This window comes from Geotrypetes seraphini, chromosome 3 (assembly GCF_902459505.1).
Source record: "Geotrypetes seraphini chromosome 3, aGeoSer1.1, whole genome shotgun sequence".
Taxonomy (NCBI): Eukaryota; Metazoa; Chordata; class Amphibia; order Gymnophiona; family Dermophiidae; genus Geotrypetes; species Geotrypetes seraphini.
In genome coordinates, this window is record NC_047086.1 from 222,565,992 (window position 1) to 222,586,158 (window position 20,167).

General features: G+C 41.7%; 1 protein-coding gene across 5 annotated transcripts in view; it reads left to right on the plus strand.

Annotated features, from left to right (window-relative positions):
* FMNL3 (formin like 3) overlaps nucleotides 1–20,167 on the plus strand; it is a 285,433-nt gene that overhangs the window by 241,160 nt on the left and 24,106 nt on the right. For all 5 annotated transcript variants that reach the window (XR_004538810.1, XM_033938096.1, XM_033938095.1 and 2 more), the window contains 5 exons: nucleotides 463–697; nucleotides 1,283–1,351; nucleotides 10,320–10,400; nucleotides 13,780–13,909; nucleotides 14,244–14,404. Coding sequence is in view for 4 of the 5 variants with exons in the window: in XM_033938096.1 (XP_033793987.1) it covers nucleotides 463–697; nucleotides 1,283–1,351; nucleotides 10,320–10,400; nucleotides 13,780–13,909; nucleotides 14,244–14,404 (676 nt within the window). In the remaining variant the exon portion in view is untranslated. The remainder of the gene's footprint in view (nucleotides 1–462; nucleotides 698–1,282; nucleotides 1,352–10,319; nucleotides 10,401–13,779; nucleotides 13,910–14,243; nucleotides 14,405–20,167) is intronic.

Consider the following 20,167-nt stretch of genomic DNA (forward strand, 5'->3'; position numbering starts at 1 on the left):
TGAGAATCTTAGTCCAGCCCTTTATTAACAAGAAAAACCCCACAATGAACAATGGCAAAATGACAACAAATAATTTTCTCAATAAAGACTACCGCCAAAGAGGACTGTACTAGTCCAGCCCTTTAGATGCACAATCTTTCTGATGACATGAGCTCTGACTCTCAAGAGCTCATGCCTCAGTTAATTGGTTAGTTCGTTAGGTGCCACCTGCCTTTGTCATGTTTAGTACACCAGATTAACACAGCCGCTCCTTTTAAAAGTAGTTTAGAAAGGCACTGTTTGGTAGCATTTTTGCAAAAACCACAGTGGGAATTTTTCTTTCTATGTCTTGACCTGGATGTCTCCTCTGCACCTCTTATCTAAAGTTGGGCTTACTGATTTGAAAGACGGTAAAGGTTTAGTTGAATGCAGAGTAGCAACTGGTTTGGGCTGTTTAACCAGTTTGCTCTGTACGTTTTGCAGGTTTGACCTCAAGACGCTACCTGTGGACTTTGTTGAGTGTCTGATGCGTTTCCTGCCAACAGAGGCAGAGGTGAAGCTGCTGCGGCAGTATGAGAGGGAGCGTAAACCTCTGGATGATCTCTCTGATGAGGATCGCTTTATGATGCACTTTAGTAAGGTGGAACGGCTTACTCAGAGGATGACTATTTTGACATTTTTGGGAAACTTTGATGAGAATGTCCAGATGCTCACGCCGGTAGGTATTTTCCTCAAGCCAACTTATTGCCGTCCACCAATATCATCAGCAGCCACCCTTAACCTTCTTGTGGACAGTAGTACATTAGTTCCTTAGTGCTGTAAACTTGCACACTCAAATTTCCAACTAGTATGCAAATTTGCATGCACAGGTTATAGAATAAGGTCAGTTTAGCGTGTAACTTAATTCAGTAATTGGCTGTTAATTCTTCCTTCATTGCCTCTCTAGCCATTTTCATCTTTGTACACTGGGAGCATGAGCATACTTTTTCAGACTCACCTGCCCCAGGAACACAGCCCTATTCTGGACAGACATCTTGCAGGATTAATTCTTGTACAAAAAGAGAAGACAGGGCATGTTGGAAGTACAAAATGGATGAAAAAGGGACACCAGGTCTCAGGGGTCACAGAAATCACCAGGATATAAAAAATAGCTCAGTCTGTAGGAAGATTTTCACCAGATACCTTTCCTGGTCCAGTTCATCATTTGGAACTGGGGACTTCAGTTCTGTGGATGCAGTTCAGTGGGTGGGGTGTATATAGGTATTCCTCATTAATAATTGTTAATTTTCCCTTGTATTTTCAGCAACTTAATGCAGTGATTGCTGCTTCAGCATCAGTAAAGTCCTCTCAGAAACTGAAGCGGATGCTGGAGGTGAGCTTCTTCTGTGGCACGGGATGGGAATCAGCAAGAAGAAGGTGCTTCCTCTAAGTTACTAAAGGTCTCCCAATGCAGGGTTTTCTAGCATTCATATTACAGGGACTGTCCAGCTATCTTCCTTTGAACTAAGTGGAGGCTGATGAGTATGAAGATGGAGTATAGGGGTCAGTATGAAATTGATAAATAGAAGGGAGAAGACTTCTTTACCCCTTACCCACTTGCCAATCTCAGGGGTTAGCCCGTCAGTTGTTCACATCATTTTAGGGAGGTAATTTAGCCAATTATGTTGAAAAGTAAGTGTATACTTTGTGGCACAAAAGTGTGTTTTGCACAGCAGCAGCACCAGAAAATTAAAGGGCCCACTGGGTCAAATTAGAGTTCAGACAAAACATAGAGAACCAATTCTTCACGCGAGCCAAGCAGAAAGTCCACAAAGCAGAGAGAAAAATGAAGACCAACCAGAGATCTGTATCTTAGAATGAATCTTTGTACAAAACTATATTGCCCAACACAGTCTGTGTTTCAGCTCAGCAAGCTTGCATCAGGGGTTAATCAACCATTATCTACAAAGAAATATACATATGTTCAAAATGAATAAAAACATAAGTGAACAATAAAATCACAGAGACATTAAAGGATGATAACACAACAACGCATTTTGCATACTGTTCAAATAATAAAAAAAATTTGTTATGAATAAAGAGAGAAACTAGAAAAAATATTTAAAAGTTTAAAATATTAAAAAAAAATCATAATATGTATGATAATAAACCAATAAAAGCTTTTCATATAAAATATATTAAACTCTAATGAACTATAAATTATAATAAAGCTTAAAATATGAATTTAAGAAAAAAAGTTATATCTCAATAAAATTACAGGATATTCTTATCAAAAAATGAATTAAAAGGGAATTATATAAACAAGGTGTGCAATAAGAAAGCCCTACCATGAGGAGTATATGGCATCTAGAAATGAATTTGGAAATAAACCACTGTGGAGAGTGCTTCTGGATTAAAAAAAAAAAAGAATATATGATGAATACATTTAAATATTTTGGTTATCAAGCGTTTATTATCTGTCTCAGAGATGACATACGCTATCCTCTCTTTTTATACACTTCAAACATTTTTTGGGTTGTATTCATGATCAAGTTTAAAAAAAAACCCCAAAACTTCATAATGAATACAACCCAAAAATGTTTGAAGTGTATAAAAAGAGGGGATAGCGTATGCCATCTCTGAGACAGAGCATAATAATAAATGCTTGATAACCAAAATATTTAAATATATAAAAAGAGGATATGAAGTAAGTCATCTCTGAAACAGGCTAACTGCAATAAAGCCACTTTTTGCTGCATTTTAGTAAAATGGCCCCTAAGAGAACTACTGATAAAAGGGAATTTTGAATAGAAAACTTGATGTGTAATTATTAAAATTATAAATGGAATGCAGTATGATATAGAGTAGCAGAGGATTCAGAAAAGGGTACAGATCAGGTAGCTGGCTCTTTTTTTTATTTTTTATATCACTCTTCTTTCAGATTTGTATTTATTTCAGCATCTTTTTATTGAAAGATAAACCACAAAATAAAAACCATCACCTTTCACAGGGTTATCAAAATTCAACCCCCTCTTTCCCCCCAAATACAATGCAACAAAAATAATCTATACCAGTGTTTTTCAACCTTTTTACACCCGAGGACCGGCAGAAATAAAAGAATTATTTTGTGGACTGGCAAACTACTAAGACTGAAATTTTAAAAAAACATTTCCACCCCATCTCCACGAGCTTGGTCCCCGCAAACCATCTGATCCCATCTGCACAAGCCGCAGTTATGATTTTATATTGAATGTATTTTATTAAAGTATAACAAGAAACAATATTCTGTACAACTGTGATTTTATAAATACAAATATTCAGAGCAAGGACCAACAAAACCCCTGTCTCCCCTCCCCTTCACATATATCCCCTCTACTATCAAGAAAACTGAACAAGCCAAGTTATTACAGAATGCTACACAGAAATATCATGCTAACAGAATATTGCAGTCACACATAACAGGAATAGTGTTAGGGGAGTGACCCCTGGTCTGAGAGAGCCCTAAGCCAGCTGGAAGCTAAAGAAGCACTGACTGAGCTTTGCAGTCCCCAGTTATGTCTCTAGCAGGATATATATTTCAAATCTGATATATTCTAATGACAAAATAGAAATAAAATTATTTTTTTCTGCCTTTTGTTGTCTCTGGTTTCTGATTTTATCTTCTTTTCACTCTTTTCCTTCCAGCGTCTGCCCTGTGTCTTCAATCCAGCATCTGCGCATTCCATCCAATGTCTGTCCTCTCCCCCTTCCATATGTATCTGACTTCTTTCTTTGCCCCTCTCCCCTTTCCATCCAGCCTCTGTCATGATTCATTCCAGCTTCACTGCTTTCTTCATTTTTATCTCTCCTACACCAGATCTAGCATCTTTATCCCTCTCTCATTTATCTGCTGACCCCCTTTCCAGCATCAATTTCTCTCTACTTTCTCATTCCTCTCTCTCCCCTTTTTCTCATCTGATCTCTCCATTCCATCCTGACCGCTTCCCCCTCTAATCTCCCTGCCAGCTGTTTCCTTCCATTTTTCCTTCTCCCTTCCCTCCTCCCCCTATCCAACAGTAACTCTTTTCCCATCCCTTTCCCTCCTCCCCTCCCAGCAGCATCTCTCCTTCTACCTCCGTCCAGGTCCAGTAGCAGCTCTCCCTTTATCCAGCAGCTTCCCAGCCTCCAACAATGGCTTCCTCCCCTTCCAGCAACTCTCAGTACTTGCCTGCAGCAGCGATTTACTTAGGCAGACTTGGGTCCGTTGCCGCCTCTGAGGAAAGAGGAAGTTGCCGATGAATCACTGCCCTGGCAAGTACGAGAGCTGCTGGGAGGGGAGACAGCCACTGTCGAAGGCTCCCCAGGATCTTGCTCCCGCACACGCTGACCATCTCCCTTTCACCTGCACCTGTAGCTCTGCACCTTCCCCGCGGCAACTCGGCAGGGGCGGCAATCAAGACAGGCTGCCGACGTCAGGACCTTCACTCTCTGAGTCCCGCCTATTTTGTTTCAACTTCCTGTTTCTGAGTAGGCGAGACTCACAGAGGGAAGGCCCCGACGTCGGCAGCCTGTCTTGATCGCCCGAGGCTGGGAGGAACAGCAGCCTTCCAACACTACCGCAGTCGGCAGGAAATTTAACTGTCGATTCAATCTCGCCGGCCCTGTGCGGACCAGCAGAAATTTTCTGCAGACCGACACCGGTCCGCGGACCGGTGGTTGAAGAACAGTGATCTATACAATCAAAACATTGGTTTGAAGCCTGTACTCTTATGACCCCAAACCCGTCTTCCATAGGTCCTTACATACCAATCTATCAATTTCCTTTTCTCCCCCTCCCAGGAGTCCAACCGGTAACAAACACTCACCTTATTCATTTATGAAATCTATTCAATACTTGGCTACATGCCTTGGGGGATATCTGCTCTAGGTATGAATCTCTTATATCTTCTTGGAAAAGTTCTAGCCCCATAAGACTCCCAAAGCATCAGAAAGTGAAATATTTTCCTCCAATGCCCCCCCAAAATTGAGGCTCTGGTTGCAGCCAATGGTTTAGTACACATTCTTCCACAGAATATGATTTCCCCAAGAAAAGTTTCTAACCTGCTCCTAAAGCCTCCAAGGAAGCAAGATTGTTAAAAGTGAGCCTCTCAATGGAAAATCTAAGTGAATGTCCCAATACTAATTGCAGATAATGAAGAAGTGCTATCCAAAATGCTTTTATCTTTCTATACTGCCATATACCATGAACAAAAGAATTTTCTGCTTCGCTGCATTTGTGACATTGTGGTGTATCAGTACAATCTGCAAGAAAAGCTAATCTTTAGGAAAATTATGCTCTATTTATTGTATGGAAATGTTACTTCTGCAACTCTGCACTGTAGATTACCCCTGGCAAAGCCTTAAATATAAATCAAGAAAACAAAAACCGGTAGAGCCCCCCAAAAATTGCAAAAAGTAGAGTTTGATGAACTGGAAACACACAGATTTATTAATGACATAAAACGATATGTAAAAAAATAAAAACAGTCACTTCTAGCAATACTGACAAGTAATTCCCAATTTTTGCGAATGATTTCTCTTTAGCAGATACAAAAGCGATTAGCCAAAAGTCCGCTGTTGCATATCAGCTGGCGAAGCAGTAGGGTGAGACCCAGCTGACAGATGATGAAGCAAATAAGGACCCCCACACGGTCTGTGTTTCAGCATATAGCAAGGCCTTCATCAGGGGTCCTGTAAAAATATTTATGTTAAAACTTGAAAGTAATTAATCATAATTTTGATGAGTGAGATTGAATGTGTGGGGTGGAAATGAATGTAAAGAATACCGTGAAATGTAGTAAGATGTAAACATGTGCCCAGGCCTCTGTTCCGTACCCCCAAGACTGGCACAAAACCTTTAGGAGTTTGGAGCTTAATTAGTTCTCTGTGAAACTAGGAAATAGAGACTAGCCCCAAAATGTCCCCTTCCAAAAATTCTCCTCCAATTCACATTGACAGGCGCTGTGGGGATATAGCATATGTAGGCAAAGTAATCAGCTGGACCAAAAGACCATTTCTGTTGTAGTTCAGGGAAAGTAAAATAGGAACCATCCTCCCATACTAAGGGCTCAACTGAAAAAATGTCCTATGCTTTCCATCAAGAAAACACCCCATTTTCCTTTCCTGGCAAAAATTCTGCAGTTTTCCCATGACAACACCCCCCCCACACACACACACCCCTGCAATGCATATCTTGTTCCCAAAAGCAGAGTAACTTACTCTACACATGCCAAAGAGGTTGCAGTAACATTCCCCTGTGTATGGCTTGGGGTAGTTTAGGGAGATAGGCATGAAGGGGATAGTTAAAATGCCATGTGGAAAAACTCTTTCAAAGCTGAGATCCATCAACAGACTTGTACTCATGATTCAATTTCGTATATTACATTACATTAAAATACATTTCTAGACCGCAGTACCTTCCAGATCGATGCGTTTTACATTATCAAAAGACTGTATATCACAGTGAAATGCAAGAGAAATATCTTCCTTACTTTTCTAAGAATTTTACAAAAAGAGATGTCTTTAATAGTTTTCAGAAATGTATATATGAAATCGAAGAAGCAAACAAAATACGCAGTTCTGGATCCCAAGTAGCTTCCTGATATGCAATTGTTCGATGCAAAAATTTCTTGTAAAGACATCCTCGTACTGGAGGGAACACAAACAATGAAGTTATCCTTAATGGACGAACCGCCTTAAAAAATGTAAATTGTTCTAGTAAATAACCAGGTGCCTGACCATGTATGGCTTTATAATAGAGCGCCCCAAATTTAAACCACACCCTGGCCTCAAAAGGCAACCAATGGAGTTGTCTATAGTATGGAGTAACATGATCTGATTTCTTCAAATCAAAAATTAGACACATAGCTGCATTATGGATTTTGTGCAATTATGCAAATTTGATTGAAGACCTGCCAAATGAACTGAGTTACAGTAGACCAGTATACTAAGTACCAGAGATTGGACCAGTATTCTGAATGCATTGGGACTAAAAAAAGACTTAATCGTGCGTAACTTCCAAAGAGTGAAAAAGGATTTTTTAACCAAGGCATTTGTAAATGGTTTCATAGTTGAATTCTTTTCTCATATCTGGTATGCCAATCCCACCCCAATCCAATTGCCTATCAAGAAGCTCCATCTCATCTTACATTTCCTTCTTTCAGTTTTTAATGCAGCACAGTAATTTGCATGCTCACTGATTACTGCATTCTGGCAGGATTTTTTTTCCCCTGTTAATTTCAGGGTAGAAGCTGAGCATTCAGCCATGGGCATGTGTAGATTACTTTCTGTACCAGCCTCTGAGCCAGAAAGTTTCACAGTAGAAATAATAAAGAAAATGAAATTTTTATTCCAAATAACTTAAAATGCAGTACATCACAGCTACAGAATTCATTATAATCCTTGTGTAGTCAGAGTGGAGACCAAATAAATTTATAACAAAATATTACAAAAATCAATTAATAACAAAAACGGTGACAGGAGAAAAGCGCGCAAGATTTCAGCGTGCCGACATTGGAGCGCAGACAATTTGGCACAAGACCCCAGCGCGCCGCTGAAAAACTTACTTTTAAAGAGCTCCGATGCGGGGTGTGGGGGGGAACCCCCCACTTCATAGTCTTTGCGCTGCCTTTTGGGGGGGTGCAACCCCCCACATTATAGAGAAAACTTAACTTTTTCCTAAAAACTCAGGAAAAAGTTAAGTTTACTCTATAATGGAGGGTTCCAACCCCCCTCCAACGGCAGCACAAAGAGTATGAAGTAAACTGGGGGGGGGGGTTCCCCACTCACACTCCGTGTCGGAGCTCTTTAAAAGTAAGTTTTTTTGGCGGTGCGCTGGGGTCTTGCGCCGAATTGTTTGCGCTCCAATGTCGGTGTGCTGAAGTCTCGCGTGCGAATGACTGTGAACCACAAAACCAACGGCCTTTCCTCCAACTACAGTACTTCTCTCACAAAGGGTAGAGGCAGAATTAGGCACTCACCATTAATTTCCATCCCAGACAGAACACTAGATATTAAGCTTCCTCACACTTCTAATCACAAAAGGACAGGGCCCACGAGGTGGGTCTGCATTAGAGAGTGACACGGGGACAAATTTTTCCCCATCCTCGTGGGAACTCATTTTCCCGACCCGTCCTGGTGAGTTCTTTTCCCGTCCCTGCCCCATTCCTGCAAGCTCTATCCTCGTCTGCACAAGCCTCAAACACTTTAAAATCATAAGTAAATATAAAATCAATAGTAAATATTGAAGGACTAAGGCCAGTACTGGGCAGACTTGCACAGTCTGTGTCTGTATATGGCCGTTCGGGGGAGGATGGGCTGGGGAGGGCTTCAGTGGCTGGGAGGGTGTAGATGGGCTGGAGACTTCAGTAATTGGAACCCAAGCACAGTATCGGGTAGAGTTTTGGATTCTTGCCCAGAAATAGCTAAGAAGAAAAAAATAAATAAATAAAATTGAATCAGGTTGGGCAGACTGGATGGACCATTCGAGTCTTTAACTGCCGTCATCTACTATGTTACTATGTTAAGTGTTCAAGGCTTGTGCGGTTAAGGCAGAACTTACAGAAAGGGGCAGGGACAGGGACAGTGAGAAAACTCATGGGGACGAGGAAATTGAGTTCCTGTGGGAACGGGGACAAATTTGTCTTCGTGTCATTCTCTAGTCTGGGCTAGGAGCTGAGGATGACTGCCTGTGTGATATGGAGGAGGTGGGTGGTAATTGGGGGGGATTGGAAAGGATTTATTTTTAATACCCTGTCACCTAACCCTACAGGGGACACCAAAATGCTAGGAGTATTGTTAAAGCAGAGCTCCACAAAGAAAATCACCAGAAGACTAAAACTGATTCAAAACACAGCCGTCCGCCTCATTTTCGGCCTGAACACATCACTCCCTTCTACCACCAACTGCATTGGCTACCTTTCGAATCCCGAGTCCTTTTCAAGTTCGCCTGCATTTGCTACAAAACAGTATTTGGTCTTTCACCAAAATACCTCTCCCCCCATTTCACTATGTATTGCACCAATAAGAAATCCCGCAGAATTCAGATGTTTGCCTTCCCCTCCATAAAATTATGCCAGCTCAAAAGATTCCTCGACAAAACCTTCGCCTTCCAGGCGGCTAAGCTGAACCCTTGGCTAGCCCAAATGATGCTTGAGGCCCCGACCTACCTCGACTTCAGAAAACTTCTCAAAACATACCTTTTCCGCGAACAGGACCCTTAACCCTTATTCCCCGCAACAATCCAACTCCCGCCCCACCCCCTCCTTTCTCTCCCCCTCCCCTCCCTTGGTTCCCTCTCCCTCCCTCATCTCTTCCAATCCAACTATGATAAACTTCTGCTAAAACCCCAATACTTCCTTCCTCGTTGCTTGTAATTCCGACAAAATTTTGTAAATCCGTGTTCAGACCGGATCCTAATTTAATTGATGTGAACTGCCTAGAACTCTTTGGGTATGGCGGTATATAAGAACTTAATAATAATAATAATAATAATACTTGAATATAAGCTGGACCAAATATAAACTGAGGTAACCCTTTCCCCCTTAAAACTGGAGGTTAATATTCCCTACCAGGCTCTATACCCAGCCCCCTCCCTCATTTCCGCCCAGCTCTGCACCTAGCCTTCCTCCCTCCATGCCCTCTCAAGCTCTGCACTCAGCCCCCCCTCCCTGCCAGGCTCTGCACCCTGTTCCTCCTCTCTTTCTGCCCTTCCAGGCTCTGCGCCCTGTTCCTCCTCCCTCCCCTGCCCTGCCAGGCTCTGCACCCATCCCCCCTCCCTGTCAGGCTCTGTACCCTCCTGTTCCACCTCCCTTGCTGCCCTGCCTGGCTCTGCACCAAGTTCCACCTCCCTTCCTTCCCTGCCAGGCTCTGCATCCTATCCCCCCTTCCTTCCTGCCAGGCTGTGCACCCTGTTCCCCCTTCCTCCCTTCCCTGTAGCCTGACCTCTACCCCTCTCCCTCCTAATGAATTGCAGGCCTCCTCTGGTGGTCCAGCGGTGGTTTGGGACAGGAGGAATTCCTCTGCCTCCTGTCCAGGCTGACTGACAACTTTTACCTCCCTCCCACCTCCCCCGCGTACCTTTCAAATCCCTGGTGGTCCAGGGAAAGGAGTGATCTTCCTGTGCTCCTGCCCTGCGCAGAGCCGCTAGCTGATTGATCAGTCCACCCCTGGGCATTGATCATGGTTTTGTTTTCTCCCCTTCTGACTTGAAGCACTGGAGGAAGCCCAGCAATGAGGCAGCTGTAAAAGGAGGAAGGGTGATCATCTGGGGCATGAAACTTCCAGGGGGCACAATTTTTGACTCTTCTCTTCTTTCCTTGAATTCTTTTTATTTGTTTATGCAGATTATTTTGGCTTTGGGAAACTACATGAATAGCAGCAAAAGAGGCTCAGTTTATGGTTTCAAACTACAAAGTCTGGATCTGGTAAGAAGAAGGATTTCTGCTTTCTTTATGAATAAGCCTGCACTTGTGGCTGCCTCACACAGGAGGGTATTTTCCATGTTGGTGTGTGAATATATTTGCTCATGTGGCTAGACTTTTACATGCATATTTTAGCTGTGGATGTTTTTGTGCGCTTTTACGAAGAATAAGGCTGGCCCATGCCATCTTTGTACTATCTTGATAATTTTCTGGCCTGCCCTCACTCTTTCCTGAACATGGCCCACAACTATATGAATAATTTTTGACAATTTAACAATTTTAAGGGCCTGATGACAGTCATATATTTTTTTGAAACTATATAAATAAGTTAATTATTGGCAGGCAAAAACATAGTTGCCATTGAATATTTGATAGAATATTGATAGAATTGAATTATTCATGTGGAACAGCATTTTAGAAGGACATCAAACTCCAAATAAGAATGTCCAGGTTAGTACATCACTGGTGATGCTAATATTTTAGAACGGGATCTGCCAATCTAGAGATTGTTCTATAAAATATGAGGAATCAAAATCCATGTACTGGTGATGTCCCAACAAATATCTATTTTTTAAACTGAAATGTCCAGATTATAAATAATACTACTAACTCAAACCACACAAGCAAAATGAGAAAAATATTTAATTACCACACCACACTCTCAATAATTTACAGCACAGCAAGCATACAAACCGTACAGAATGTACAGAGCTCCCTAGAAAATACAGTCACACAGTAATGAGGTTTCTTTCAAATAACCCAGGTGAAGCACATTAGTCGTTTTCCTTGCGAAAATCACTACAAGGTAGGAAAAAGCCTCCGATCCCCTCCTCCACCAGCCAAATAACACAGGTTGTGAAAAAGTGGAGGCTATCTTGGGGTGGGATTAACTCATCGGCATTAAAAACCTCCTCATTGAATATTTCGCCAGAAAAAAAGCCTTGTGCAATGCAAACCTTAAGGAAATTTGAAAGAAGCCACCAAAGAAGTAATACTTTAAACCAATGCTCTTATGACTCAAATAAAAAGATACTCATCTGAAGACCAAAATTGAAAGCACATCACACATTGACAATGGCCAGCGTTTTGCCAATCGATAGCTGCCTCAGGATGTGGCAATGATGAATCTTACATAAATCTTCCACTGGAACTCCACATTACAGTATGGCAGAACTAGGGACATGGATGTAATTGTGATAGCGTAGAAATGTCCATGTTATGAGATGGCCACCTGTGCTCCATGTGGAGTGGAGGAGTAAGATAATGGTTACAGTAGGAGACTCTGGTTCAAATCCACTTCAACTTTTTGTGCGATTTTTCATAAAATTATGAGCCCTCCAGAGACAAAAAAGATATCTAGTATATCTGAATGTACACTTCTTATAGACCACCTGTTATTATGAGACTTTCATTTAGCTTGATATATTTGCATTTCTGATTGAGGCTAAATTAATTCACTTAGGCAGTGTATTCTCACATGTGGGTGATGTCGTCCATGGAACCCGGTACAGACAGTGCAAAAGTGTACTGTTACTTCAAACCTTTTTGCAAGTCTTGAGACTGCCCATACTGTGCATGCACCGGTGCCTTCCTACCCAACATTGGCTTGCGGGACCATCAGTTCTTAGTTTTCCGTGGAGCTAAGAAGCATAGTACCAGAAGAATGGAGGGTGGCCAATGTGACACTGATTATTAAAAAGAGTTCCAGAGGTGATCCAGTAAATTATAGACTGGTGAATCTTGATGTCAGTGCTGAGGAAAATGGTACAGATTATTATAAAGAAGTGGAGTGGAGGAGTGGCCTAGTGGTTAGGATTCAAATCCCAAGCTGCTCCTACCACTCCATTGCCCCAGGTACATTTGTTAATGCAGATTGTAAGCCCACCAGGGCAAATAGGGAGAAATACTTGAGTACCTGAATGTAAGCCACTTAGGCTATAAATAACAAATAAATAAATAAAATGACAGAACATATACATAAGCATGGATTAATGAGAGAAAGCCAATATGGATTTAGTCAAGGGAAATCTTGCCTCACCAATCTACTTCATTTCTTTGAAGAGGTGAATGAACATGTGAATAAAGATGAGCCAGCTGATATCATGTATTTGGATTTTCAAAAGACATCTGACAAAGTACCTCATGAAAGACTTCTGAAGAAATTATGCATGTGAGAACGAGGAATCCAAACTATAGCTATGTGATGTAGGGATCCATGTTAGGAGTCACAGCCCAGGAAAAGAATCTAGATATCAGGAAGGCATTGGTGTATGCGTAGTACAGGCAGTCTCAAGACTTGCAAAAAGTTTAAAGTGAAAGTACACTTTTGCACTGTCCATATTGGTTTATATGGATGATGTCACCCCCATATGTGAGAATATCTGCCTTCCGTCCTCAGATGATAACACCTGGTACAGGTTAAGTGTGTTATTTTCAAAGCTGGTATATTTAATTTTCTAAAGATTGACAGTAAAATTCTATTGTACCCGAGTCTTATAATATACAGTATATATATATTCCATTTGGGTTGGTCCTGATCTCTCTTTACCACCTCCTCTTGTTGATATTCTCTTAAATAATTTTCCAGGATTTAATTTTTATAATCTATTACTTCATTCTCCCTGTCTTCTTCCCTTGCTTTCCTAGATCATTCTTTTATGTTGATCATTCTGTTCCATCTTTTCTTGTCCTTTCCTTTTTACTTACCTATAACTGGATTTAATTCCTCCTCCTTCCCATCCTCCCCTATCCTTATTACACAATATCTATTTCCCACCTGTTTCATTCCTTTCCCAGCTTCCTAATTCTCTTCTCTCACTTTCTAGCCACCATTTCAACCCTGTATACTCTTCCCTTTTCCAGTCTCATCTACTTTTCATGTCATTATCCCAGCATTCATCCCTATGGCCCTTCCTCTCAACCTTCCTCTGAATGTGCCCTTGTTTCTTTCTCTTAATCATCCCCACTTCCAGTCCCTTTCTTATGTTTTACCCCATCTAGATTCCCATTTTCCCCATTTTTAATACTCTCTTCCTTCAGAGCCCTGTCCTTGTTTTTGTCTCTCACCTATTCCATAGGCATGTGTCTTTTTCAACTGTCTCCCAACACCCCTCCTCCAAGCCCTTTAAACAATCTCCCCTTCCCATATTTCTGCACTTGGTCTCACAGACCTGCTCATACCCCTCACACATTCAACCTTCTTCTGCTGTACTTTAGTGTTGCCTTCATAATGCAGCATTTTTAAAAGGAGTGATTCAGTGATGCAGGCCTTCAGCACGCTGATGGAGAGTGTGGTCTTGCGCAGATTTATGGATGCATGCACTACTGTATACTCTTACTCCCACAGCACTGACAATGTTCTTTGTTTCTGATTTTGGGTAAGCTCTCAGATACCAGGTCAACAGACAGGAAGATAACACTATTACACTACATTGCAATGATTGTGAAAGAAAAGTACCCAGAAATAGCAAATTTCTGGCAAGAGCTCCACTTTGTTGAGAAAGCAGCAGCAGGTGAGGTTTAAAATGTCCAAAGCTATCAATGTATATTTTTGTACTTCCCCCTTATGCTTTGAATTACAAACCCCTTGAGAACCCAAGACTCAGAACCTGCCACTATTCCAAAGAACAGGATAAGGCTGAATGGAAGAGGTGGCATTGAACAAAGGGCTGTGCTGGTGATATTTACTGGGGATGGGGATGGAGGAGAAGGCCCTGAGCAGTATGGGACTTGGTTAGGAAAATTGGTACCAGCAGTGCTGTTTGACAGGGAAGGTGCTTCTTACTATCTGTCCTTGCAGAAAGATTAACATTTTGCTTTCTGTTCCGTGGTTCCAAATTTTCTTAGTGTCCCTCGAAAACGTGCTGTTGGATATCAAGGAACTAGGCCGGGGTATGGACCTGGTTCGGCGGGAGTGCAGCCTCCACGATCACAGCATCTTAAGGAACTTCCTGACCACTAGCGAGGGGAAACTGGACAAACTTCAAAAGGATGCCAAAACATCTGAGGTGAGGAATAAAACAAGATACAATGTCTAAGGGATCTGGGTTAGACATGACAACACCTGTCAGCTTTTGTTCAGTCACAAGTATACCATTCTTCACTAAATTAATTGAGACATTTTTGATTGACAGTTTGCTGATTACCTGGACAGGTTTTCATGTTTATACTTGTCTCGGTTTGGATTCAGACTTATGCATAGTACTGAAACTCTATTGTCCTTGGATAGACTGGATAATGCAGCCACACATGGTTATTTGTCTTCTGTAACTTTTAGTGTGGAACATCCCTCTCTAGAGATAGAAAATATTTGTAATCCAATCTGCAGTCCATCTTCCTTCCACCTTGATGACATCATTGCCACTGAGAAAACAGTCTTTTTTCTTCCACAGTGCGAGTTGGAAATGTTTCCCTTTTTCTCTTCACTCGGAGGATTTTTCTCTTCAAAATGAAAGTGCTGACCCAAAGGACCTTTACAAGATACCGGAGGGCTCTTCTGAATCAGCAGTGCTGCCAATGATATCCCCTGCATGCTCCATTAAAACACCAACAAGAACTGGCACCTACTCTTCACTTTCCCACACTTCCCCTTCTGGGGCTGAGTACCTCAGATAAAACTTCTCATAAGGATAAGCAGCCTAAACAGAAAAGACCAGCTAATTTAAATTCAACTCATCGTTCTGACACCACTTTATTATCACCAGCTGCTTCTACACAGTCAGTAAGTCAGTACTCTGCTCCTTCATCATCCTCAGTTCAAACTGCAGGGTTATCTCCTCCTCCTGAAAACAGAAAGAAAAAAAAATCATCTCCCTGCAAGGTACAAACTTCACAAATCTTTGTTTCTACTCAGCAAATTTTTCCTTCTCCTGTGCCTGCTCCACCTGCACAGACTATTCAAGATGCAGTACTGCTTCTAGTCCAGCTTTTTCAAAATATTCTCCAACACTCTTCACTGCAACAAAGGCAAGTGGTACCTCCCAGGATATTCTCACAAGTCAATCTCCTGCACTTCCTACTCAATCTCCTCCATCATCTCTCCGTCCTCATTCTTCACTCACTCAGTGGCAAGGCTCCCCCTAATCACTCCATATTGTATACCTCAGCTGACAAAGTTTTTCCTCATTCTCAACATTCTTCAGAAGTTCTTCCATCTACTTCTAATCAAAGCCAACTAGTACCTATTTCATCACAACAAGATGTTTCTTTGGTGGATACCAATTATGTTAAATTTATTTAAAAAAATATTGAATGATCTGGCTATAAATTCTTAAGAAGAATTAACAAATCACAAAGCACCAATGAAATCCTTTGATTCTTCAAAGAGTTCTGTTTTAGTGCCTATTCATTCAGTTCTTCAGAATCTTCAAAATAAGATTTGGCAGATGCCTTATTCCAGTCATCCTATATCTAAGCGTCTTGACGTCAAGTATAAGGTTCAGACAGCTCAAGGTCGTGATAAACTTCAGTAACAACACCATTCTATGATCTTAGAAGCGGTACTAAAAAAAAGAGTAAATCTACCAAATCATCTTTTCAATATCCACTAGGAAAAAATTCCAAAATTTTAGACACAATTGGAAGGAAAGTTTACTTTAGAGCCATGTTATCTTAATGCATAACAGCTTACCAATTACAAATCCTTCATTATCAACATTCCTAATTATACAAAGCTTTGGACTTGTTACCTGCTGGTCCTCTTTCAGACCATCTTAACAACATTGAAGAATGTACTTTAAATTTAATTAAGAATACATATGACATGTATGATACTTTTTCAAGAATTGCTGCAGTCTCCATAGCAGCTAGAAGAACTGCCTGGTTGCATGCCTCTGGTCTCTGTGGTGAACTTCATGATCATTTAGTTAATGCTCCATGTCTAAGTGACAATTTATTTGGAGATAAAGTAAAAGCTACTTTCTCTCAGGCTAAGGAAGATAGCACCACCATTAAGGAACTCAGTACTCCTACCTTGGATGCATCATCCGCAAATAAGAGGTCCTCTGCTTCTTTTCATTACAGGTAATATCCATCATAACTTTACCCTCAGTCTATAAATGCAAATACCAACCTTATTCTAGACCTCTTCAACTTCGCAATTCTCCTCAGATTACTTTCCATAGACAGCGGCTGCAAGAGCATAAGTCTCAACCTTCTACTTCCATCCAACAAAAGTACTCCTGGTTTTTTTACGACTATCCAGCAGGGGGTAGACTTCATTTTTTCAACAAGCATAGTGCAACATCACTACAGACAACTGGGTTTTAAAAATTATTGCACAAGGTTACAGACTTCATTTCATCAGTCTATCACCCACCACCCCTTCTTCTGCCCAAATAATACCACCTCCTCAGAGTCTCATTTTACAGAATGAAATTCAAACCCTAATTCAAGTTGATACTATCCAGCTTGTTCCTCTTCAACAACATGATCAAGGATTCTACTCCCAATATTTCCTTATCCCCTGATAAACAGGAGGTCTTTGACCCATTCTAGACCTCTGCCACTTAAATTTTTTCATAAAGAAAGAGAAATTCAGGATATACTCACTTCAAACCATCCTTCCTCTTAGAGTACGGAACAACTGGCTAACATCTATAGATCTAAAAGACGTCTACATCCATATTCCTATCCAGCTGGATTATTGCAAACTCCTATGTTTTCATCTGAGAAATATACACTACCAGTACAAAGTTCTTCCATTCATCCTCACATTTGTGTCCAGAGTCTTTACCAAATGCCTTTCAATAGCTGCCGCACACCTCAGGACACGTGATCTCTTTGAATTTCCGTACTTAGCTGATTGGTTGATCTCTTCATCTTCGAAGCACAAACTCCTCAAGTCCCTTCAAACAATCAACACTCTTTCAACTCTGGGCTTCATCATCAAAAAATTAAAATCCAAATTTTGATCCACTCAAACCATTTAATTCATAGAGCATTACTAATGCAAAGCATTTCTTCCTTCAGATTGTCTCTCCACAATTCAGCATTTTGTACTGCATCTTGTTGCCTCTCAGAGCTCCACAGCAAGATTTTTTTTTCAGACTTTTAGGCCTCTTGGCATCCTCAACTGCAGTAATTCCTAGCAGGAAACTTCATATGAGGCCAATCCAATTGAAATTAAAGTTTCAATGATCCCAGAGTCTTCATTCTTTGTCTCACAAAATACACATTACTCCAAGAATAAAGTAGGAGCTTCACTGGTGAAACAACTCACAACATCTTTCTTGGGGAGCTCCCTTTCATTGTCTCAGTCCAGATCTAATTCTCACAGCAGATGCTTCTCTTACAGGATGTGGGGGGGGGGGAGAAATCTTACCGTTAACATCTTTGCTTACAAAGGTCTTGGATGACCACAGAACAAACATATCACATCAATCTCCTAGAGCTTCGAGCTATCTATTATGTGATTCAATCTTTCCATCAATACCTTTGCAACAAAACTGATAATCAAAACAGATAGCCAGGTAGCCATGTATTATGAGAGCAAACGGGAGAGGGGAAGCTCACTCCCTCCTGCCTAAAGGGCAAATGCAAATGACAGGATGCAGTGGGAGGGGCTGAAGGCCCCGATTGGCTCAAAATGGCGATTCTCTTTTCAGTGGTGGAAATTCCCCTAGCGTAGGTTAATCCCACAGCTGGAAGCCACGATATACCAGAGTCTTAGTGAAGGGCAGGTTCTCGATCAGTGGAAATGTGCTGTTATCAATCCTATTTTGAAAAAGCAGGATTTGGACCCTTTGGGGTTCATAATAAAAAAAAAAAAAGGTCTAAAAAGTGGCCTAAATGGCTACTTGGATGATCAAATGGCCTGATCGTCCAAGTACCCATAATCAAAGCTGGTTTTAGATGTATCTAAAACCAGCTTAGGCCTCTAAACGCACAGAGAGAAAAGAGGCGTTTTTAGAGGAGGGGAAAGGGTGGGCGGGAGGTGGGCCGACCTTGATCTAGGCATGCAGCAGGTATAACCAAAATATTTGACAGGTTGCCTAGTCGGCACTTATACGTTTTAACTTAGACGAAATCAAAACAGGTCTAAGTGCCGAAAAAGGGGCCGCTGAGCTGATCGTGGCTGCTGCGATCAGCTCAGCGGCCCCAGCAACCTGCCTTCCCCCTACAGCAATGATCGTGGCAGGAGAAATGCCTCATCTCCCCTACCGCGGTGCCATCACTCCTCTACCTGAACTGCTGCGACCCGTGGCAGGAGGGATCCCAGGCCCTCCTGCCCTCAACACAACCCCCTCCCCAATGACCGCCCCCCGAACTCCCCCGAACCCCTGGGATCCCTCCTGCCCTTATTGTAGTGAGGGGTGGGGGGTCTGCCTGGGCAGGAGGGGTTGGGCTCCCTCCTGCCCGATCTTGTAGGGGGTGGGGGGCGAGAGGCCAAGAGGGCTTGGGCTCCCTCCTGGCCGGATCAGACTCAGGGGGGGTTGGGAATCGCGGTGCAGGAGGGCTGGGGCTCCCTCCTGCCCCGAACGTAATCGGGGAGCCGCGGGGCAAGAGGGCTTGGACTCTGTCTTGCCCTGATGTCGTCGGGGAGGTCGGTGGTGCCGCGGGGCAAGAGGGCTTGGACTCCTTCTTGCCCCGATGTCGTGGGGGGGGGTGTATTCTGTAACCAGTGTTGTTTTTGACAGGCACCGGTTGCAGACTCCAGCTTTTAGGCGAAAGACTGGCTCCTCCTTCGCCTAAAAGCCCTTGTGTTGGACGTTTGGAGCATAGGCGTTTTTTTGGTTTAGACGTAGTGGTGGTCTGGGCGTTTAAACAGCTGAACGTAGAGGCAGGCCATTATCAAAAAAAACCTCCTTTTGGATGTTTTTTTTGATTATGGACATTTTCCCTGCTTCTACTTTCAACGTTTAAGGCCTTAGGCCAAAAGGGGACTTAGACGTTTTTTTTTTATTATGCCCCTCTTTGCATCCCGAACATTATAGACCATATTCCAAATTTCTTTTTTTGTGCTAAATTAACTTAGAAAATAGTAGCAAAGCAATTAAAAGAATTTGTGACTGATAATTCAGTTCTGCATTCAGCCAAGGCTATAGTACAGAGACCACGCTTTTGTAATTAGTAAGTGAGACTAGTGGTTGTTTGGCTCAGAGGGATATGGCTTTGTTAGTCTCCTTTGATATAATGTCTGCCTTTGATATGGTTAATCCTGAATTGTTGATTAAAGAACTATATAGCCTTGGAATACAAGGCACTATTCTATCTTGGATTGAAAGCTTTATGAAAATTAGAACATTCACTGTAAGACATAATATATCTTTGTCGTCAGTTAAGCAACTATCATGTGGCTTTCCTCAAGGGTCACCGTTGTCTGCTTTAATATTCAATATTTTTGTTTATTCTCTAATGAATCTGATCCAAACATTTTATATCAGTGCTTTCATGTATGCCAATGATCTGTTATTGTATAAGTAATTTGTGCAGCAATCCTTTGTACTGTTATACTATCACTCGTATTCTCCAAAAACAGTACTTTACAGCATGTTTATTTATAGCTTTTTATTTATTCATTGGTCTTCAGAAGTGTCAGCATCAGCCAATTGGTTTGAGTGGCCAAATACTATGCGGCACTAGCCTCCTCATCAGACCGTTGTGTTTTATATAAGGTGCTTTAGTGCATTTGTGCTTCAATACTTCAGTACTTGAGTAAGTAAATAAATAATTAATTAATCTTTCAACTTATCTTTTTATCTGAGTTTTCCCTTAGTCAGTAATTATCGGGAAGAGACCTAGCATTCTGACATGTTTCGCCCGAAGGCTGT